Source organism: Kogia breviceps, chromosome 17, assembly GCF_026419965.1.
Source record: "Kogia breviceps isolate mKogBre1 chromosome 17, mKogBre1 haplotype 1, whole genome shotgun sequence".
NCBI classification, from domain to species: Eukaryota; Metazoa; Chordata; class Mammalia; order Artiodactyla; family Physeteridae; genus Kogia; species Kogia breviceps.
Window position 1 is genome coordinate 59,779,442 of NC_081326.1, and position 24,025 is coordinate 59,803,466.

The window sequence follows — 24,025 nt, forward strand, 5'->3', positions numbered from 1 at the left end:
GGATCCTCCCGGACCAGGGAACAAACCCATGTACTCTGCACTGGCAGGCGGACTCTCAACTACTGCGCCACCAGGGAAGCCCAGAGCCTGAGTTATTCTTAAAAGTAAAAAATGCCCCCTTACCATTCTCCATCCTTTTCTTCCCTGATAATGATGATGATGAAGTGAGCATTATTCCATTTTTCAAGGATCATAGAAGGAAAAATCAAATGCAGTGTTCTTAAGAAACTTCACTGTGGGTGAGAGGTGCTTAGATACCATACTGAGGTGTTTATCCATGTGGTGTCAGTGCCAGTTTTAGGGGAGCTGATTATCTATTACTTGGGAGGCAAGGTAGCCTAGGGCTTAAGTGTACAAGTTTGGAGTCAAAATCTGGGCTCCACCACTTACTAGCTTTGTGAACTTGGGCCAGTTACTTTATTTCTCTGTACCCTCGATTGTGAGATGTAAATAATAATAACAATAATAATAATAATCATACCTGCCTCATAGAGTATGTTGGGAATTTTAAATGAGATTACACATGTAAAGAACTTTGGAAAAATATTAGGTGGTCCCGTTAGCGATTAGAGCACTGCCCGTGCTGACTGGCAAGTTGTAACCTGAGAAGTGGTCCAGGTATATGGATCAAATGGCTAGGCTTTCCCAGGGTGGATAACAAAGAAAAGAAATTAAAAATCATCCATAAAAAAATAGTTCTCTATTTAAATATTTATGCTATTGCTTTCACAGCCTCTTATGTCAGATTATGAAAGCCATGGTGTATGATTTGGAGCAAGCTTTAAAGAAATAGGAACAATCAAAATATACCTTTTTTCTTTCTAAACTTCAGCAGCTTTCAAATATTTCTTAATCTACTCACGACTTTTGTTAAACTGGTTCACCCTCCGTCTTCTTTTACTTTGGATACTTTGGCTGTCAAAAAGCCTCAAGCTTCATTCTTAGCAGGTCTGGTTGTGCGCTGTATTTGCCACATTAACAGTTGACATTGGTGGCTCACACATGGCTTTAAAAATATGTGTGGTAACATGGCAGCAGGTTTGGTTATCTGGGTTATTGCATTTTGAGCAATTTGGATATTACCTCTGATAATAGTTGTAAACTTAAGCATTTTATACATTGTTATTATTAATTTTAAAGTCTAGAAGATAGCAAAATTTGGCTCTAAAAATGACATAGACTTCAGGCAAGTAATAATTATAATAAAATCTGAAATATCAGCCCCCTTCTTGTGTTTGAGGTGGTTAATTCTCAAACCATAGAGTGTATTATCACAATACTAACAGGATGGGGTGAGCACATTAACTTTTGGTACAAAAAATTCTGGTGGATACTTTATAGCATTGGTTTTTCAACATTGTGCTGTAGCAGAATCACCTGATATGCTTAATGAAAGTGCAGATTCTTGGGACCCACCCCCTGAAAAGTTGGATTTGGTAGGTCTTGGGTAAGATCTGAGAATTCACATTTTCAACAAGCCCTCAAAGGTGACTTATATTTGCACTACAGTTTGAGAGCCACTGTTTTATATTTGGATACGCTTTTCACGTAGGCACTGAACAGTGAAAATGGTTTAAATAATGTTGACTGAATGTGTAGCTGAAACTTCTAACGTGTAACTGGCTCAAAATAAGCTTCCTCATTGATTAGTGCATTTCCTGTTCTACGGAGCATTCCAGTAAGATAGGTTGGCTGCCTGGCAGGGATTTGTAGAGGAGAGTTCTACTTTTAGTGGGAGCTTGATTAGGGTGATCTCTAGAATACATCTGAGGGTTCTACTTGATTAAGAATGTAAGTATTAACTTGCCCTTAATATCTTGGTTCTGCTTTATTTATCATTTGATTGGACAAGCTTCCATCGCCTATTCACCAGGACTCAGCCCTTCCTGATTATTTTCTGTATCTGTCTGGGTTTATCTTTTTTCTCCTTGTGACTCTTTCTGTCTCTGAAATTTTATCTGCCTTGGTCTCTGTCTTGCTAAATGTTTTATTATTTTCAGGCAAAGCCTGAAGCAGCCTTACCTTCCAATCCTTCTTTCTCCTTCAAGATCAGAAAGAAAAAAAAAAAAAAAATAGAGAAAAGCTAGAGTAGCTTTCACATGAATGCAGCCATTTCAGGGATGCAAGTGACTTGGTGAATATCATAGGTGTAGTGTTTCTCCTCGATCTCACTCCCACTTTGGTTGAAACAATCAAATGATTGGGATGGAGCTCCAGCCACACAAGAACTAATGTGCAATTTTGCATCATTCCACAGGCGCTCAGTCTGTGCAGAGCGTTAGTGTACATCTGCCAGCACTGGCTCAGGGAGAGGAATTAGAGGCAAGATTATTTAGTCGCTTTGGCTCCTTATCAGGAAGAAGCCTGGAGTTCAGCCTAGGTGTTGATCCCAACGGGATCACACCCGGAAACGTACGCGTCCTGCCCCCCTCTTCTTGTTAACTCTTATTGGACCTACTCTGGTTTTTAGGCCTTTTCTTCACTGCCCGATGCTTAGAGACATCATTTACCCATGACTTAGGAAGGCTTGGTTCTTCCCTTTCATGAAGGATAATGTCCTCTACATCTTTCTAAAGTGAAGGTACCCTCCTTTGTGTAGGAGACGAGTTCGAAGCAGCTTATAGGAGTTCGTGACAGCTCTTTTCAGCGAACTGGGGACATGAGGGAATTGCATTCAAATCTTTGAAAACAAATCTGAGAAGGAGAATTATAAGCAGAAGAAAAGCATCACAGCCTCACTTGAATTCTCATTACCCACTCTGGGTGGCATCTAAGTCCCCCACCCCAGAGAGGAGGCAATAGGTGTCTAAGGTAGATCTGCTCAGAGGTCATCACATGTTCTGTGTGTTTGTGCTTTTTAATATAGTAGAGAAATAATTTTCCCCCAGGCCGTGTGCTTCCTCTTGTTGCTGTGTGTTGATTTTCAGAACATAGTGTACCATAGATGCTAATTCAAAGTCCATTAAAACTGAATACATTACATAGTAATACCTGCATTTCTAGAGCATTTTGCACATGTTTAGTAACAGGATATTGGAACTGCTGGAACCACAGCTGTTGTTGGGACCACTTAGGGAGAGATGACGTCTTTCCAACAGCCTGACTCTAAAATTACTACCTTGAATATAAGCATGATAAGTGTTTGAAAGGTCTTTTTTTTTTTCTTGCCTCATTCAAGGAAAAAAAAAATGAAATAAATGTCCAAATTTACATACTGTTGAGGATTTTTAAGTGACACAAAAAGCAGCCCAACCTTAACTGAGTAAAAACCTTCTTGATGAAGTTGGAAGAGCCTAAACATCGACATCACAAGGTATTTAAGCGAACCCAGACTGTTTAATTAACAGGTAAAGCCAAGAGAGAAAACACTTGTTTTCCACTATTCTCTGCATTCCTCAGAACTTGCATATTTACTTTATAAATTTGTATTTACGTCAGGCTGTAGAGTCATGGAGTTCAAATTCCAGATGAGGCACTTAGTTGTGTGCCCTTGAGCAATTAACTTAACCTCTCTGATATTCAGTTTGTTCTTAAGGATTGTATTGATGAGCATGGGTTGCCAATGACAGAAACCAGCTATCATTAAGAAAAAAAAGAAACAAAGAAAAGAAATTGATCAGAAGGATATCAAGAATGTAAGAGAATCAAAGGCAGGTCTGGAGAACTAGATGACCTAGGATGGGGTTCCATCCTGATAAACCCATTGTAAATTGAAAATATCTGTAAGTCAAAAATGCATTTAATACACTTAACCTAGGGAACATCATAGCTTAGTCTATCTTTTTTTTTTTTTTTTTTTTTTGCCATACACGGGCCTCTCACTGTCGTGGACTCTCCCGTTGCTGAGCACAGGCTCCGGACGCGCAGGCTCAGCGGCCATGGCTCACGGGCCCAGCTGCTCCGCGGCATGTGGGATCTTCCCGGACCGGGGCACGAACCCGTGTCCCATGCATCGGTAGGCGGATTCTCAACCACTGCGCCACCAGGGAAGCCCAGTCTATCTTATTTTAAACATGCTCAGGAACACTTATATGAGCCTACAGCTGGGCAAAATCATCTAACACAAATCCTGTTTTGTAATAGAGTGTTGACTGTCTCATAATTTATGGAATACTGTACTGAAAGTGAAAAACAGAACGGTTGTAAGTGTATCTATTGTTTACCTTGTGGTCGCCTGGCTGAGTCAGAGCTGGGACTGGCTTCTTTCACTTAGCAGAATGTTTTCCAGGTTCAGCCATGTCGTAACATGTAGTTGGTTCCATTAATTGCTGAATAATATTCCTTTGTATGGATATACCAAATTTTATTTCCCCTTTCGTCAGCTGTTAAACATTTGGGGTCCATCAGTTTTGAAGCACCAAGCCTTCCTCTCTTAAGCTCTCTCTCTGGTGGCCCCAGATCAGGGATCACAGACTCAAATGTCTCTCAGCTAGGTGTAAGAAAAACAGGAAGTGGTGAGGACCATGGCAAACGAGAGAACGTGTGCCCATCTAGAAGGGGCAGCCCCTATGGAGCCATTGCCAAGTGGCCATCCAGGCCTGGTATTGTTAGATTTTCAGGTTGTTCCAGACAAGCCAGAATCTAGATTTTTTTGTGAAAATTTTCTAATTTTTAAATGTTGGTCAATTGAAACCAACACTGTGTGGGAGAGAGAGAATACAATTCTGGTCGAGACTAAATGCTGCAGGTGATCCCTGAGTGATGCAGAGACATGTCTCATCTTTGGGAGCCTGTGAAGGGTTAGCTAGAGTGTGAGCTTACCAGGCAACTTCTGCACTCTCCTTGGGCAACACAAAAAGGCTGTTCATCCCTTTGGAGAAAAGAAGGACCCGGGTCTAAAGTCAACACCCTGGGTTGGGTGGGGGTGGAATTCCTCTCATTCTTTGGCTCAAGAGCATGATGGAATAGAAAACACAAAACTCCAGCAAATGTCTACATTGAATTCATGCTGAATTGTCCTGCAAATTACACTTGTAGCCTGTTTCAGGATGGATTCTGACCTGCATGCATGATCTTGATTCTGACTACGACTTCAACCATGGTTGAGAACTGCTGATTCTGTACAAGATGTGCTCTGATGGAAAAAAAAAAAAAAAAAGTGCCCTCAATTCATGGTGACAGATTTGTGGAAATAGGAAAAGAAAAACAGAGGTCGGTCTCCTTATGTAGAATGACACCATAGTATTATAAGTTGGGGAGTGCAAAATATTGAGGCTTATGACAACAGCTAGTGTTTATTGAGTAAATAACCACTGTCCACTTTCCATTTTGTTTTGCGTGTGACCTTGAAAAAAGTGGGTATTTTAAAGGGAAAGGAGTTCATTGAAGCTAGTATTGGTGTAGGGCTTGGTATTTGCAAAAAGGTTTTCAATTCATTCATTTGAACCTGTGAGGATAAGCGTTTTTACCTAACTCTCTTTGTAGATGATGTCATTGAGGCATAGAGGCAAATGACTTTATTAAGATCATTCAGGGAAGTCCCTGGCAGTCCAGTGATTAGGACTTCTCACTGTCACTGCCGAGGGCCTGGGTTCGATTCCTAGTCAGGGAACTAAGATTCCGACAAGCTATGCGGCCAAAAAAAAAAAAAAAGATCATCCAGCAAAGCAGCCTAGGACTTAAATACATACCATTGGATTCCAAATCCTTCATCTTTTCCACAGATACACAGCTGCCCTTTTGATACATTCTACTTTTGGTTTATCTAAGTAATAGGTACAGATATCTTTAGACTTAATACAGTATTTTATGTATTTTATTTCATACTTACATTTAAAATATAACATGTAATTTATATTTCATATTTGTTATATTTGTTAATATGGTGTCTGAGTTTCTATTGATATTACCCACTCAGAAAACAATAAAAGGAAACAGTGATTTTCAAGTGTTTTAGTATTTTCACATTCTTTGTGTTGTCAACACTAAATTGATTTATTAATAAATAATTGGGAGCAGGTGTGCACCTTAATTCTTAAGACATTACACTTAAAGAAGTATGATGATGAGAACAGCAGAAATGGGACACATTGTTACTGAATTGGTTGGACGGACCCCCACTTGGGCCTGGTCCTGGCCAGAACCCCCTGCCTCTGTGGGGAAGGTTCTTTGTCCATTCGGATTCCACAGCCAATAACAAAACCGACGCTGAGACAGAAACAGCACAAGCTTTATTCAGAGGCCAGAGAATGGAGAATCGGGAACTTAGTTTGCAAATCACCTTCTCGCCAGACTTGGGCTGGGATACCTCTGATATAGAGGGGAGTGGTTAGGGGGAGGGAGTGCATTACTTCTCCGAGAACAGGCGTGTAGTTTGCTCAGAACTGGGGCAGCATCCCTTTTCAGTCCTAATATGGATTCCTCTGGTTGTTGTCATAGCAATTGTCAACTGTCATGGTATTGGTGGGTGTGTCATTTAGCATGCTAACATATTACAATGAGCATATAATGAGGTTCAGGGTCTCCTGAAGGTCAGGTCTTCTGCCATCTTGGATTTGGCTGGTTCTAACGAGTTCTGGTGGGTTCTTGTTTTTCTTTTCTAGTGGTTTCCTATGAGATAACAATAACACTTCTCCACAGCTGCAGCTTATGTACCCTCAAGGAAGGGGGCGGGTTAGAGCTTGAAGCTAACAGCCATGAGAACAACTTCATTAACTTAATCAACCTCAGCCATCTCCTTTCCTCCCCCTCTCTCCAACTTCTGTCCCTTCCCTTTTGTCTTCTTTTCTTTTTTTTTCTTTAATTAATTAATTAGTTTTAATTTTTGGCTGTGTTGGGTCTTCGTTGCTGCGCATGGGCTTTCTCTAGTTGCGGCGAGTGGGGGCTACTCTTCATTGCGGTGCGCAGGCTTCTCATTGCGGTGGCTTCTCTTTTGTGGAGCACGGGCTCTAGGCTTCAGTAGTTGCAGCACGGGCAGGCTCAGTAGTTGTGGCACATGGGCTCAGTTGCTCTGCAGCCTGTGGGATCTTCCCGGGCCAGGGATCGTGTCTCCTGCATTGGCAGGTGGATTCTTAACCACTGTGCCATCAGAGAAGTCCCTCTTTTAATTTTCTTATTTTCCCAATAAATGAAGAAATAATTTATAAGAAGCCAGAAATCCTTCAAGCTCAATCCTGATTGTGCTTTTTTTGCTTAATACATTATTCATTCAGTTCATTCAACAATGAATATTTATTGATTATTTTATTCATCTCTATTGCTGCTGTAACAAATTAACAAACTTGGTAACTTAAAACAACGCAAATTTATTATCTTATAGTTCTGGAGTAAAAGGTCTAAAATAAAGGTATCAATAGGTCTGCATTCCTTCTGTAGGTTCTGAGGGGAGAATCCATTTCCTTACCTTTTTCAACTTCTAGAGGCCACCTGCATCCCTCAGCTCCTAGCCCCTTCCTCATATCAGTCTTGCTTCTGTGGTCACATCTCCTAATTCTGCCTTTGACTTTTTTGTCTCCTTCTTATAAGTACCCTTGTGATTACATTGGGCCCACCTGGATAATCCCTATGTTAAAATCAGCTGATTAGCAGTCCAGTTCTGCAACCTTAATTCCTTGTCGCCATGTCAACTAATATATTCACAGCTTCTGGGGATTAGGACATGGACATTTTTGGGGGTTGGGGGTATCATTCAGCTCACCACCAGTGCCTACTATATGCCAAGCACCTTACGGATTTATATTCTGTTTGATTCTGTTTTGCTGATTAGAAGTACTTATCACCAACAGCTGGAGATCTGTGTATCTCTCCATTTTTCCATTTGAGTGACATAAACAAATCATTCCTGTCCAGTGTGCACTCTTCAGACACACAACAGATATACCATCTGTTAATCTGTGTCAGCTGAATGGAAAGTACCCAGCATCTGATGCCACCACCAAACTCAAGAGAAGCCCCTCCATTTGAGGCAGTAGCTGTGATCAGTATTCTGTTCACTATGACACATCCAAAGTGGCCGCTCATTACTGAATAATGCTTTTTAAATTTTTTATTGTAATTATCTGTCCTATCATACGTAAACTAATACTCACTTCGTTTAAAAGCTGACCTTTGTTGGCCTTATCCATTTTCGTAAGGATGGGAAATAGGGAAATGTGTGGAATTTATCATCTCAACTGGGACACCATGGCAGGTGAAAGGAGAAACTATTAATAATCATGCAGGAATAATAGGTATATAAAAGAAGACTGTTTGGGAAACACGAGGACCTAGAATCTTGCTATAAACTGAGTCCAAATGAATAGTAACAGCCACAAACACTGTGATTATGAAAAAGTATGAAGTACCCCATAGGTTCAGAGCACTGGAGTAGAAGCTTTACATCCTTGACCTCATTTAATTCTTACAACAATCTTATAAGGTAGATATTATGATTATTAATCATTCCTATTTTAGAGCTGAGGGAAATGAAGCTCAGGAATTTAAATACCTAGCTTAAGCTAGTAAATTGCTGAGTTAGGATTTAAACCCAAGTTGGTAAAACGCTAAACCAAATGCTTTTTCTATTATACCGCCTTCCAAGAAAAGTAGTTTCTTGGAAATTGTTAAATTGCAGGTGCTGGCTGGGTACACTTGGGTACCAATGTAGGAAGTTACCTGTTAAAGATACACAATGTCTTTATTCTAGGTCTATGAAAAACCAGGAGCTCTAAGAGATGCTTTCTTTTCCCTTTTATATGCATAGTTTATTTTTTTTAATTTTTATCGGAGCATAGTTGATTTACAATGTTGTGTTAGTTTCTGCCGTACAGCAAAGTGAATCAGTTTCTATCTATCTATCAGTTTCTATCTATCAGTTGATATACATATATCAACTCTTTTTTTAGATTCTTTCCCCCGTATAGGTCGTTACAGAGTACTGAGTAGAGTTTTCTGTGCCATATAGTAGGCCCTTTTTTTTTTAGATTCCACGTGTAAGTGATATCTCATGATACTTGTCTTCCTCTGTCTGACTTACTTCACTCAGTAGGAGAATCTCTAGGTCCTTCCATGTTGCTGCAGATGGAAGCGGGGAGTCCTAACCACTGGACCAGTAGGGAATTCAAGAGATGCTTTTTCTTTGTCCTTCCTTTAGGTCTGTCAGTTCGTCGTCTCTGTAAATGGGCTTAACGTACTGCACGTTGACTACCGGACGGTGAGCAACCTGATTCTGACGGGCCCACGGACGATTGTGATGGAGGTCATGGAGGAGTTAGAGTGCTGAGAGGGCAGCCCTCCCAGCCCATCCCGTGGCCTGCAGAGGATCAGAGGCAGAACAACACAAAGCTCTGCAATGACAAGACTTCTGTGTACCTGGATGGCTTTGGACATACAGATCTTTTCTCCGTACATACACATCTTAATTTGAGTTTCACACACTGTTTCCCAGTTGAATGTGGAAGAACCGGGTAATACATCTTTTAAAAAAAACAACAACAACAAAAAAACGACTTACGTCAGTGTAGAAAAAGTTTGAGAAACAGAATTTTTTTTTACGTAGTAGCATTGCCTTACTCAATTTCCATTTGCAGTTCTCATCCATTGTTTTATATCTTAGTTTGCAGAAAGTTGTTGAAATGCTTCTCTTGCCAAAACAGTGATGTGCTAAAATCCCCTTCACAGGAGTCAATAAAGTAGTTTTTACAGACTTTAAGTTGTACTGTCACCAAATGAGCATGGAACTGTTTATTAGAGGATCTAGATTTCACCAAATTTCAAATTAAAACAACATCCGAAGGAATAGTACTTGTTAATTAGCATTTTGAAGGTTCTGAATCATTCAGTGCTTAAAAGCCATCAAATTTTTGACTTTTTCTTAATTCCTGCCTTTAGTATCAACTTTTCACTTAACATGTGTTTTCAGTTATGGCGTTGGTCAAAAACCAAAAACCTTATGATGGTATGGGTGGGGTAGATAGGGAGATAACTACTTAAAACTATGTGCTCTGTTTTCTCTTTCTGAGCCTACATTATTTTGTTCTATCAGTCAGCAACAGCAGCTTTCTAGAAATAATCCTGAATATGTTGAATGTCGAAACAGACAAGTTTATATATACACATGTAATTCAAAATCATGCCTCTGGCAAGATTTCACTTTGAAGTTGTCCCCTTTTAAGTGAACTTGGCCCATATATGATAAAACTTGAAACTAAATTGCCTTATTGGCCTGAATTTTCACTAGCTTTCTAGTGTGACATTATTCTAAGGACATGACATGTTGCTTATTTGGCAGGATTATTTTTCACCAAAAGCAACTTCTTGTGTTGTAGCTCTTCAGCTCACTTGTGTATATGTGTGTTTCTTTTTTCAGTCTCAAAGAGAATGCATTTTAGGGCTTGGTGTATAGAGGAAGCCCCTCAAAGTGCCAAATTAGGGAATCAGGGAATTCTCCATTCCTCTTATTTTCATGTAATACATTCTGAACGACAAGGTTCCTTTCTTATCATGTAGTAACAAAATATGAATGTTGTACCTTGGCCATTTTTCGGTGATAGGTTATCATAATGTAATGGTACTGGTGGAATGAACATACCGTGTTAAAGATACCACATATATATGTTTCTGGTAGTCCGACTTTTCTGATCTGTAGCTTTAGTCAGAGAACAGGACTTTGAAGTAATATAGGATGGCTAACATTACTACTGTCGATCTACATTTGAGAACTATTATCATCTCCGTGTGTATGTGCGTTTAAACTGTGTGCTATGACACTTTACATACGTGGTCTCTTTTAATACTTATCACAACCCAGCAAGGTTGGTATTATGCCCCCCATTTTTCAGACTTGAAAACTAAGTCTGAGCAAGTTTTAAAATGGTCTCAAGTTCACACAGTTGCAAGAACTACTAAGTGATAGAGCCTGGATTCAAACACAAGTTTATCTAATGCTAAAGCCCATGTTACTCCCTCTCCTACATTCCCCAGCCTTTCCGCATTTAGGGACCTTCCGTTGAGGGCTTATCCTGTACCCAGTGCTGTGCTAAAACTATACGTTGCCTGTACTTACTGACCTGTGAGGTCGGTGTTGTCATCATCTCCATTTTACAACTGAGGAAACGGACTCATAAAAAGGTTAGTCATATACCCAAGGCCACACAACTAGTAAGTGGGAAGCCTTACCATTAGGCTTCTAAAAAATGTATATCATCTTTAAAAGATGAGTCCTAAATGCGTCCTGTCTGCATGCATTCATAAACTGATAAAAGAAGGAGGAATGCCTTTTGGGCGTGGCACCTTCTTGCTGCTACCTGTCCTTTATGCATGTCCCAATACCCATTGTGTTGGACCTCGGCATAATGCCACTTCCCTTCAGCCAGTCTAAGCACCAGAGAGGCATCTGCCCTTATTGACGTCACACAGCCTCCTGCCTGTGAAATTTCTTTGATTCAGAGAGTGGCATTGATATCTTTGCTCAAATGAACACTAAGGTGAAGGAAGGAGGGAAGGAGGGAGGGAAGGAAGAGGAAGGAAGGAAGGATGGATGAAGGGAGGGAAGGAATGGAGGAAGGAAGGAAGGAAAGGAAGGAAGGAAGGAAGGGATGGAGGAAGGAAGGAAGGAAGGGAGGGAGAGAAGAAAAGCAGGAAGGGAGGATGGAACTGATTCCGCCTTTGACTCCCATCACCCTTAAAGTCCAAATGACAGAGAATTCTATGTAAGGCCAAGAGAGCTTCACCTTAGCTATAGTCCCAGCCCACCCCTGGCATCCTCACCCTGTAGTTAAAGTGAGTGCTCCACTCCCAAAAGGGCCCCAGTCTAGCTCCCTGCAGCCTTTGCCCATGCAGTTTCTCCTCCCTAGAATATTATTCTTTCTCCTTCTTTGCCTGGAAAAATCTGTCTTATTAATTCCCCTTAGGTATTCTTAGATATTACCTCTGAGAAATCTTTGCCAGCATTCTAGTTCTGAGATTGATGCCCTTCTCTAAATTCCCATGGACCCCTATACACCACCCTCTTGTGATGACAACACTGATGACATTTCCTTTGAAATTGTCCCATTACACGTCTGTCTCCCTAACTACCCTCTAAGCATCTGCAGAACAGGAGCTGTGTCTTGCTGCCCAGGTAGTCCCTTCACCTAGCACAGCTCCTAACACAGAGCAGTATGTCAGCTATCCATTGCTGTCTAGCGAATCAACCCCAAACATACCTTATAACACTACTTATTTGCTTGTGATCCTGTGGGTTGGCCTTTGGGCAAAGCTCTGCTAGGATGACCAGCCACAGCTTGATGTGGTACCCATAGCTTGGGTTCAAACAAACATCTGTGGCCAGGGAGCATGTTGATTGGGGGCTGGCTGATTGTGGATGGCTCTGTGCATATATCTCGCTGTTGGCTGGGGCTGTTGGCTGAGGTGCCTCGGTTCACTTCATGTGGCCTTTCCCCATAGCTAGCCCAGGCTTTCTCGTTAGGCGTCATGAGATCAAAGAGGGGGAGCGTGGAAACTGCAAAACCTTTTGTGGACTTGCTTGGAAGTCACACAGTGTCACCTCCACAGCATTTTGTTGGCCAAAGCAAGTCACAAAGCTAGCCCAGAATCAAGAGGCTGGGCAACAGGCTCTTCCTTTTGATGGGAGAAGCTGCAAAGAATCTGGCCATTTTTGACCCACTAAGACTAGGTACTCACTGTTTTTTTTTGAATAAAGGACCAAAAACTTACCTAGTTACTGAAAGGCTTCAGCTATCCAGATGTAAATTACTGACCGACTACTGGGTAGAAGTACAACAGTTGTGAATAAAGCCCCATGCCTAATGAAAACTAGAGTCAGAAAAATCCCAAAATAATAGTGCTGCATGGAGCCACGGAGAGCACGGTTTTTATTCTTTGCATTTTGCTGAGGTGTGGTCAGGTGGCATGCCCATACTCATGAGGCTTGTTGGGGCCAGAGCCTGGGCCAAACACCAGCCTCCTGCCCTCCAATCCTATGTCCTTATATAGCCTCCTGCAGTGGAGGGTAATGCCATGAAAATAGGCCTTTGGCTTCGGATTATTCATAAAATGCAGTTGTGCCATGTACCTGTGCAAGTGAAGGATACATACTTTAATTAACTCAGGCCTTGAGTTGTTAAATCATATCATTAAAAAATAAATATTTTGTGTGATATTTTGACAGTTGAACAGCTTTAAAATTTAGAAACTCCATTCCTAAATGTAGCACCAAGAATGATTCTAAATTAACAGTAAGCGGTATTTCTAAGAGCTTTTATTTCCTATGTATGTGTGTGTCTGTGTGTATTGGTGTATTGTGTGTGAGAGTTCACTCATGGAGAATCCCTGAAATGGCTTACTTTGTTCCTAGAGAAAACACTTTTGGTTTTTCAGCTGTTTGAGTAAAATGTGTCTGTGTTTTTGTGATAGAGACAGAAATCATTTTTCGTTAATTCTTTAGCATAGGATTCGAAAGCCATGTTGGTTAATTCTGCTGTAGAGAGAGAAATGCAGCTGCCTTTTGGGTTGGTTCTATTATCTGATGTTTTCTTATTAATCTCTGATAAATAATTGTATAAATTGATACATTTCTAGTTGAGAAATGGTGGGTAACATGAAGAAGATATCCATGTTTGAGGAGATTAGATACGATCAACTTCACACTACCTTATAAAAGGTGAATGCATTGGAGTGGTAGCAATTAATAGTTTAAAAATCATTGCTTTCAGGCCAGAATTGAGTCTCACATTTCCAAATACTCATTACTTTCAAATATGTTGTGAAAATAATCTACTTTTAAGATCTACTTGAATGATGTTGACGATTCTCCCCCATTGAATATTAATCCTGTTTCATTTTGGTTATACATGATCAGCATAACTCTAGAACATTTCGCTGTTGCAAATTGGTGGCAGTCTATTGGTGTCATTGACCATGGTTTTGCTCATTTAAGGCAGAATTTCAGGTGTAATATGTTTGTCTTCAGTTCAATACCAAAAGGACAAATCTGCAGTGTGCCAAAAGGAAGTTCATCATCAAAGTTAGTGTATGGTGTTGTCAAATGCATTAATATATGTACCTAATATATATGTTTATTTTAAAATTAGGTTGAAATTTATTTTCTCCATTTCTTAAAAATTATAGCAAAATACTTAAAATTATAATATGAAAATAGACAGTATAGCTTGAAATAAATGTTAAATTTTTAAAACAATGACTTTAGGGTTCCAGCTTTTTCTGTCTTTTAGAACAAATTAGCCATTTTTTTTATCCTAAGAAAGGGTTGCATTGTAAAGCTGATCTACTACTAACCTATCAGAGAAAACACATGGGACTCATATCTAATTCTCTAATGTAGCCAAAAGTGCCATTTGTAAAACTACTTAATGATGGATGTTTTCTGAAGCTCATTTGCCTGGGGAAAAAAAAAAGTGCATTAAAAAGCTTTTTCTGTAGTGTATTTGATTTGGAATCATTTCTTCACTACACAGTTACTGATGAGTGTTATGGAATAGTCTATATGGAAATATGCTATGTTGTTGTTTACTATTTTGAGAGAATGTTATTTTTTTGCTTTTTGTTTTTTTTCAACTAATTAGGAAATCAATTACACAATTCAGTATGTGTAGGGTAGAAGTATGGAGGTGAGTGGTTATTCAGACTACACGCAATATTAACCAAAAGGACTTTACATTTTTCTCTCATTTATTCATTTATTCACTTGCTCTTTCATTCATTCAAGAAACCTCACTGAGGACCTGTGTTTTTCTGGACAGTATATATAGGCCCTGGAAGTATAAAACTGAGTAGACCGGACCCTGGATTCAGCTCATCCTTCAAGAGTCACCTCTAGGCCTGTCTCCTAGAAGACCTCTCTCCATGGAGAGGTGGGAATATGAAATCCTGGGTTGATATGGGTGTTTTAATACCACAGACCACCATCCAACCCCAGAACCAGAACACTGACAACAACTTACATTTAAACTGTTGTCTCCTTCCCAATCCTGTCCCCCACTTTCCCTTACCCAAGGAAAGCACAATGGCAAATGTTGAGTTCACCATTCATTCTCTTGTTCTTTTTTTGGGGGGCTGTGCAGCAGTGAAAGCGCTGAGTCTTAACCACTGGACTTCCAGGGAGTTCCCCACTGTTCTTTTTGTTCTTAATCATTGTTTAGGTTTTTTAAAAAATGAACTTTATTAGAAGAACATCAAGTTTTCTATAAACTTCTGGGACTTGCTTGTTTTCATTCAAGATTATATTACTAAGATTCTTCTAGATCTTTATATGTAGTTGTAATTAATTCATTTTTTACAGCTTCATAAATTTCCAGAGCACAAATTATTTGTCTGTTTTCTTGACAATGGGCATTGGGGTTGTTTCCGTTGTTGTTGTTGTCATAAGTAGGATTACTATGAACATTCTGATATCATCTCCTGGGTATAAGTGTAGGAGTTTCTCTTAGGTATCCACAAGAATTTCTGAGTCATAGGAAATGTGAATATTAACTCTACAAGATCACATGTAACTAGTTTGCAAAGTGATTGAACCAATGTAGTTGCCCATCTGAAATATAAAAGTGATATATGTTGATCAGTATCTTCTCCAGCACCTATATTCTGAAACTTCTTAATTTTTGTCAAATGTTTATTTGGTCAATGATTTTGAGAATTCTAATTTGCTGCAAAGTTCATAAAGTTTAAAGCACAAAAAATGTAAGCAGTCGTTTGTGATCCTAACTTAGTATATCAATGTCTTCTTTATGCACAGGGTGTCTTTGAAACTTTTTACCCTACAACAACTCTGTGATTTTGATGAGACAAGGATTACCAGAAGCCATGTAACATCTTCAAAAACACCCAACAAAGAATTTATTAAGCACCTACTATGGGCCTGTCACTAAATCTTTCCCAAACAGCAGTAAATAAGAAAGTCCCAGTCCTTATGAAGTTTATATATTCTTGGGAGACTAAAAGGATTTCTGCACCCAGTTCCATTGTGGGGGGTTCCTCTGCCACCACCAAGCGATGCTCCAGCACCAATGAAGTGTCCTATAATTCAACCTAATTCTGACACTGTCTACCCAGATACAGCATTAGATTCCACAGTTTAAGGGTTCAGACCTACAAGATTGCCCCTCCCCTTCACTTCAGCTGCCAATTGCAAGCCCAGGTTATCACCTGTGCTTCTGATTGAAAGGATCAGAGTTTCTCATGACCCTTTCCTTGTGTTTGACTAATTTGCTAGAGCAGCTCACAGAAAGCAGAGAAATGTTTTACTTATTAGATTACTGCTTTATTATAAAAGGATACAACTCAGGAAGGGACAGATGGAAGAGATGCACAGGGAATGGTATGGGGAAAGGGCATGAAGCTTCCATGTCCTCTCAGAACATGCCACTCTCCCTAAATCTCCATGTGTTCAACAACCCCAAAGCTTTCCCAACCCCAATCATTTTATTTTTTTTTTATTTTATTTCATTTATTATTTTAATTTTTGAATTTTATTTATTTTTTTACACAACAGGTTCTTATTAGTTATCTATTTTATACATATTAGTGTATACATGTCAATCCCAATCTCCCAGTTCATCCCACCACCACCACCAACCCTGCCGCTTTCCCCCCTTGGTGTCCATGTATTTGTTCTCTACATCTGTGTCTCTATTTCTGCCCTGCAAACAGGTTCATCTGTACCATTTTTCTAGGTTCCACATATATGTGTTAATGTATGATATTTGTTTTTCTCTTTCTGACTTACTTCACTCTTTATGACAGTCTCTAGATCCATCCACATCTCTACAAATGACCCAATTTCGTTCCTTTTTATGACTGAGTAATATTCCATTGTATATATGTACCACACCTTCTTTATGCATTCATCTGTCAATGGGCATTTAGGTTGTTTCCATGACCTAGCTATTGTAAATAGTGCTGCAGTGAACACTGGGGTGCATGTGTCTTTTTGAATTATGGTTTTCTCTGGGTATATGCCCAGTAGTGCGATTGCTGGGTTATATGGTAATTCTATTTTTAGTTTTTTAAGGAACCTCCATACTGTTCTCCATAGTGGCTGTATCAATTTACATTCCCACCAACAGTGCAAGAGGGTTCCCTTTTCTCCACACCCTCTCCAGCATTTGTTGTTTGTACATTTTCTGATGATGCCTATTCTAACTGGTGTGAGGTGATACCTCATTGTGGTTTTGATTTGCATTTCTTTAATAATTAGTGATGTTGAGCAGCTGTTCATGTACTTCTTGGCCATCTGTATGTCTTCTTTGGAGAAATGTCTATTCAGATCTTCTGCCCATTTTTGGATAGGGTTGTTTGTTTTTTTAATATTCAGTGGCATGAGCTCTTTATATATTTTGGACATTAATCCTTTGTGGGTTGATTCGTTTGCAAATATTTTCTCCCATTTTGAGGGTTGTCTTTTCGTCTTGTTTGTAGTTTCCTTTGATTTGCAAAAGCTTTTAAGTTTCATTGGGTCCCATTTGTTTATTTTCGTTTTTATTTCCATTACTCTGGGAGGTGGATCAAAAAACATCTTGCTGTGATTTATGTCAAAGACTGTTCTTCCTGTGTTTTCCTCTAATAGTTTTATAGTGTCCAGTCTTACATTTAAGTATCTAATCCATTTTGAGTTTATTTTTGTGTATGGTGTTACAGAGTGTTCTAATTTCATTCTTTTCCATGTAGCTGTCCAGTTTTCCCAGCATCACTTATTGAAGAGACTATCTTTTCTCCCTTGTGTATCCTTGCCTCCTTTGTCATCGATTAGTTGACCATAGGTGCATGGATTTATCTCTGGGCTTTCTATCTTGTTCCATTGATCTATATTTCTGTTTTTTGTGGCAGTACCATATTGTCTTGATTACTGTAGCTTTGTAGTATAGTCTGAAGTCAGTGAGCCTGATTCCTCCAGCTCCATTTTTCTTTCTCAAGATTGCTTTGGCTATTTGGGGTCTTTTGTGTTTCCATACAAATTGTGAAATTTTTTGTTCTAGTTCTGTGAAATATGCCATTGGTAGCTTGATAGCAATTGCATTGAATCTGTAGATTGCTTTGGGTAGTATAGTCATTTTTACAATGTTGATTCTTCCAATCCAAGAACATGGTATATCTCTCCCTCTGTTTGTATCATCTTTAATTTATTTCAACACTGTCTTATAGTTTTCTGCATATAGGTCTTTTGTCTCCTTAGGTAGGTTTATTCATAGGTATTTTATTCTTTTTGTTGCAATGGTAAATGGGAGTGTTTCCTTAATTTCTCTTTCACATATTTCATCATTAGTGTATAGGAATGCAAGAGATCTCTGTGAATTAATTTTGTATCCTGCTACTTTACCAAATTCATTGATTAGCTCTAGTAGTTTTCTGGTGGCATCTTTAGCATTCTCTATGTATAGTATAATGTCATCTGCAAACAGTGACAGTTGTACTTCTTCTTTTCCCATTTGTATTCCTCTTATTTCTTTTTCTTCTCTGATTGCCATGGCTAGGACTTGCAAAACTACATTGAATAATAGTGGTGATTGGACATCCTTGTCTTGTTCCTGATCTTAGAGGAAATACTTTCAGTTTTTCACCATTGAGAATGACGTTTGCTGTGGTTTTGTTGTATATGCCCTTTATTATGTTGGGGTAGGTTCCCTCTATGCCCATTTTCTGGAGAGTTTTTATCATAAATCAGTGTTGAATTTTGTCAAAAGCTTTTTCTGCATCTATTGAGATGATCATATAGTTTTTATTCTTCAATTTGTTAATATGGTGTATCACATTGATTGATTTGCGTATATTGAAGAATCCTTGCATCCCTGGGATAAATCCCACTTGATCATGGTGTATAATCCTTTTAATGTGTTGTTGGATTCTGTTTGCTAGTATTTTGTTGAGGATTTTTGCATCTGTATTCATCAGTGATGTTGGTCTGTAATTTTCTTTTTTTGTAGTATCTTTGTCTGGTTTTGGTATCAGGGTGATGGTGGCCTCATAGAATGAGTTTGGGAGTGTTCCTTCCTCTGAAGTTTTTTGGAAGAGTTTGAGAAGGATGGGTGTTAGTTGTTCTCTAAATGTTTGGTAGAATTCACCTGTGAAGCCATCTGGTCCTGGACTTTTGTTTGTTGGAAGATTTTTAATCACAGTTTCAATTTCATTACTTGTGATTGATCTGTTCATATTTTCTATTTTTCCTTGTTCAGTCTTGGAAGGTTATACCTTTCTAAGAATTTGTCCATTTCTTCCAGGTTGTCCATTTTATTGGCATAGAGTTGCTTGTAGTAGTCTCTTATGATGTTTTGTATTTCTGCTGTGTCCATTGTAACTTCTCCTCTTTCATTTCTAATTTTATTGATTTGAGTCCTTCCCCTTGTTTTTTGGATGAGTCTGGCTAAAGGTTTATCAATTTTGTTTATCTTCTCAAAGAACCAGCTTTTAGTTTTATTGATCTCTGCTATTGTTTTCTTTGTTTCTATCTCATTTATTTCTGCTCTGCTCTTTATGATTTCTTTCCTTCTACTAACTTTGGCTTTTGTTTGTCCTTCTTTCTCTAGTTCATTTAGGTGTAAGGTTAGACTGTTTATTTGAGATTTTTCTTGTTTCTTGAGGTAGCCTTGTATTGCTATAAACTTCCCTCTTGGAACTGCTTTTACTGCATCCCATAGGTTTTGGATTGTTGTGCTTTCATTGTCATTTGTTTCTAGATATATTTTTTTTAATTTCCTCTTTGGTTTCTTCAGTGATCTCTTGGTTATTTAGTAATGTATTGTTTAGCCTTCATGTGTTTGTGTTTTTTATTTTTCCCCTGTAATTGATTTCTAATCTCATAGCGTTGTGGTCAGAAAAGATGCTTGATATGATTTCAATTTTTTAAAATTTACTGAGGCTTGATTTGTGACCCAAGATGTGATCTATCCTGGAGAATGTTCCATGTGCACTTGAGAAGAAGTGTAATCTGCTGTTTTTGGATGGAATGTCCTATAAATATCAATTAAATCTATCTGGTCTATTTTGTCATTTAAAGCTTGTGTTTCCTTATTGATTTTCTGTCTGGATGTTCTGTCCATTGGTGTAAGTGAGGTGTTAAAGTCCCCCACTATTATTGTGTTACTTTCGATTTCCTCTTTTATAGCTGTTAGCAGTTGCCTTATGTATTGAGGTGTTCCTATGTTGGGTGCATATATATTTATAATTGTTATATCTTCTTGGATTGATCCCTTGATCATTATGTAGTGTCCTTCCTTGTCTCTTGCAACATTCTTTATTTCAAAGTCTATTTTGTCTGATATGAGTATTGCTACTCCAGCTTTCTTTTGATTTCCATTTGCATGGAATATCTTTTTCCATCCCCTCACTTTCAGTCTGTATGTGTCCCTAGGTTTGAAGTGGGTCTCTTGTAGACAGCATATATATGGGTCTTCTTTTTGTATCCATTCAGTAAGCCTGTGTCTTTTGGTTGGAGCATTTAATGCATTCACATTTAAGGTAATTATCAATATGTATGTTTCTATTACCATTTTCTTAATTATTATGGGCTTGTTTTTGTAGGTCCTTTTCTTCTCTTGTGTTTCCCACTTAGAGAAGTTCCTTTAGTGTTTGTTGTAGAGCTGGTTTTGTGGTGCTGAATTCTCTTAGCTTTTGCTAGTCTGTAAAGCTTTTGATTTTTCTGTCAAATCTGAATGAGATCCTTGCCTGGTAGAGTAATCTTGGTTGTAGGTTCTTCCCTTTCATCACTTTAAATATATTGTGCCACTCCCTTCTGGCTTTTGGAGTTTCTGCTGAGAAATCAGCTGTTAAGCTTCTGGGAGTTCACTTGTATGTTATTTTTCATTTTTCCCTTGTTGCTTTCAATAAATTTTCTTTGTCTTTAATTTTTGTCAATTTGATTACTATGTGTTTCAGAGTGTTTTACCTTGGGTTTATCCTGCCTGGGACTCTCTGCACTTCCTGGACTTGGGTGGCTATTTCTTTTCCCATGTTAGGGAAGTTTTCGACTATAATCTCTTCAAATATTTTCTTGGGTCCTTTCTCTCTCTCTTCTCCTTCTGGGACCCCTATAATGCAAATGTTGTTGCGTTTAATGTTATCCCAGAGGTCTCTAAGCCTATCTTCATTTCTTTTCATTCTTTTTTCTTTATTCTGTTCCAGGGCAGTGAATTCCATCATTCTGTCTCCCAGGTCACTTATCCATTCTTCTGCCTCAGTTATTCTGCTATTGATTCCTTCTAGGATACTTTTCATTTCAGTTATTGTATTGTTCATCTCTGTTTATTTGTTCTTTAATTCTTCTAGGTCTTTCTTAAGCATTTCCTGCATCTTCTTGATCTTTGCCTCCATTCTTTTAACAAGGTCCTGGTTCATCTTCACTATCATTATTCTGAATTCTTTTTCTGGAAGGTTGCCTATCTCCACTTCATTTAGTTGTTTTTCTGGGGGGTTTATCTTGTTCCTTCATCTGGTACAGAGTCCTCTGCCTTTTCATTTTGTCGATCTTTCTGTGAATGTGGTTTTCCTTCCACATGTTCCAGAGTTGTAGTTCTTCTTAATTCTGCTGTCTGCCCTCTGGTGGATGAGGCTATCTAAGAGGCATGTGCAAGCTTTCTGTTGAGAGGTACTGGTGGTGGGTTGAGCTGGGTGTTGCTCTCGTGGGCAGAGCTCAGTAAAACTTTAATCCACTTGTCTGCTGATGGGTGGGGTTGGGTTCCCTCCCTGGTGGTTTTTGGCTTGAGGCGACCCAGCACTGGAGCCTACCTGGCTCTTTGGTGGGACTAATGGCGGACTCTGGGGGGACTCATGCTAAGGAGTACTTCCCAGAACATCTGCTGCCAGTGTCCTTCCCCGCAGTGAGCCCCAGCCACCCCCCGCCTCTGCAGGAGAACCTCCAACACTAGCAGTTAGGTCTGGTTCAGTCTCCTGTGGGGTCACTGCTCATTCCCCTGGGTCCCTATGTGCACACTACTTTGTGTGTGCCCTCCAAGAGTGGAGTCTCTGTTTCCCCCAGTCCTGTCAAAGTCCTACAATCAAATCCTGCTAGCCTTCAAAGTCTGATTCTCTGGGAATTCCTCCTCCCATTGCCAGACCCCCAGTTTGGGAAGCCTGACGTGGGGCTCAGAACCTTCAATCCAGTAGGTGGACTTCTGTGGTATAAGTGTTCTCCAGTTTGTGAGTCACCCACCCTGCAGTCATGGGATTTGATTTTATTGTGATTGTGCCCCTCCTACCATCTCACTGTGGCTTCTCCTTTGTCTTTGGATGTGGGGTATCTTTTTTGGTAAGTTCCAGTGTCTTCCTGTCGATGATTGTTCAGCAGTTAGTTGTGATTCTGGTGCTCTTGCCAGAGGGAGTGAGTGCATGTCCTTCTACTCCGCCATCGTCAAGAGCCAACCTTTTGATTTTTTAAATGGAGGTTTCATTACACTGGCATGATTAATTAAATCTTTGGCCCTTGGCAGTCAATTCAACCTCCAGTCCCTTTCCCCTCCCCAGAGGTCAGGGAGGTGGGATTTAAAGTTCCAACCCTCTAATCACATGGTTGGTTCTTCTGGCAACCACCTTTAGGTGTGTGTGGAAAGTCACCTCTTTAACATAACACAAGACCCCTTTATTGCTCTCATCACTTAGGAAATTCCAAAGGTTTTAGGAGTTCTGTGCCAGAAATGGGACAAAGACCAAATATATCTTATTATGAATCACAACATCACAGAGACATAGAAAATAAATATATAAATAAAATAATTCATTTTAGATGGGGGTAAGTCCTAAGAGGTAAATGAAACCAGATGGGGTGATAGAGAATGACCAGGATTTCATGCAGTGGTTAGTGAAAATAGCTGCCACGTTACTCATTTCCAGTGGCGCACCTCTCACATGATGGTCCATGTGGACAGCGCCCCCTGGAGTTGTGCAGTGCAACAGCCTTGAGGAAAAGCTTCTACAAACTTGATGTTTTGAGTTAATGCCTAAAGGATGGGATTGAACCAGTTTTAAAGAAGGACTGCAGGTAAAGGAAGCAAGTCTAAAGGTATTAAAGCTGGAAAGGTTGTGAGGGTTAAGAGCACAGGCTCTGGATACATACAGGCCTGGATTCAGATTCCAGCTGTAGCACTTAGGAACACATCCAGTTACTCACCTCTGAGGCATCAATTTCCTTGTCTGTAAAATGAGGATACCAGTACCCACCCATTTGACCATGAAAATTAAATGAAATAGTACGTGTAGAATGCTTACTCTTGTGCCTGATCCATACTAAATAGTCAATAATTGGATGTTTCTCTTGTTTTGTTTGTGTACTAAATGGGAAAGAAAATACTCTCTGGAGAAGCTAGACTTTTCCCTAAACTCATGCCATCTTACTTGTACCTGGGACTGGACTTCAGGCCCCCAAAATGCTAGGTCAGTGCTCTTTTCAGTACATCTCTCTATGCCTTGGGTTTCTCATTTTTGAGAAATAACAATCTCATAAGGCTCTCTTGAAGATTAATGAGTTAATACATTTAAAGGTCTTGGTATAGTGCCTGGCAAGTAGTTAAGTACTCCAAAACCAACTAATGATAGCTATTGTTATTATTTTTAGTACTATACCATGCTGATTATCTGATACCTTGAAAGACCCACACGAATCCATAAGCTCACCTTTATATATTGTCTGTACATATATGTTTTCATCACCGACAATATGTTACTGAACCAAACTCAGGTTTGCTTTTCTGTGCACAGTAAAGCCAATCTACTGACACCAGGTTATGGTGAAGGAAAGGGCAGCATTTATTTTAACAGTGCCAATACAAGGAGGACAGGTGGCTCCTGCTCTAAAACCCTGAACTCCCCAATGGTTTGCAGCTAAAAGTTTTTATAGGCATAATTTGGGTGAGGGCTGCAGGTGTGTGGCTTTCTTCTGATTGGTTGGTGGTGAGATAACTGGGTGGTACTCCAGGAATCTTGGGCTCAGCCTGAAGTTACCACCTGGGTGGGGGCCTTAGTTCCTGCAGAAGAACTCAATGATATTGTGATGTATATTCCTTGAGGAAGAAACAGGACCCTGCCTCAAGGCTGCACTGTTGTTGCTTGACTGTTCCTCCCTTGTTTCTGCATTTGCTCCCTTCCTGGTTTTGGTTTTTTGTTTGTT

The 24,025-nt window shown here is 39.5% G+C and overlaps 1 protein-coding gene across 5 annotated transcripts in view; it reads left to right on the top strand.

Annotated features, from left to right (window-relative positions):
* The window catches only part of DEPTOR (DEP domain containing MTOR interacting protein), a 176,126-nt gene that overhangs the window by 136,576 nt on the left and 15,525 nt on the right, over positions 1 to 24,025 (top strand). For 2 of the 5 annotated variants that reach the window (XM_059043451.2, XM_059043453.2), the window contains one exon: positions 9,071 to 14,362. The exons of the other annotated variants lie outside the window; for them this stretch is intronic. In XM_059043451.2, coding sequence (XP_058899434.1) covers positions 9,071 to 9,199 — 129 coding nt within the window. In that variant the 3' untranslated portion in view covers positions 9,200 to 14,362. Of the gene's footprint in view, positions 1 to 9,070; positions 14,363 to 24,025 lie in introns of those variants that run through there. 5 annotated transcript variants of the gene reach the window in all.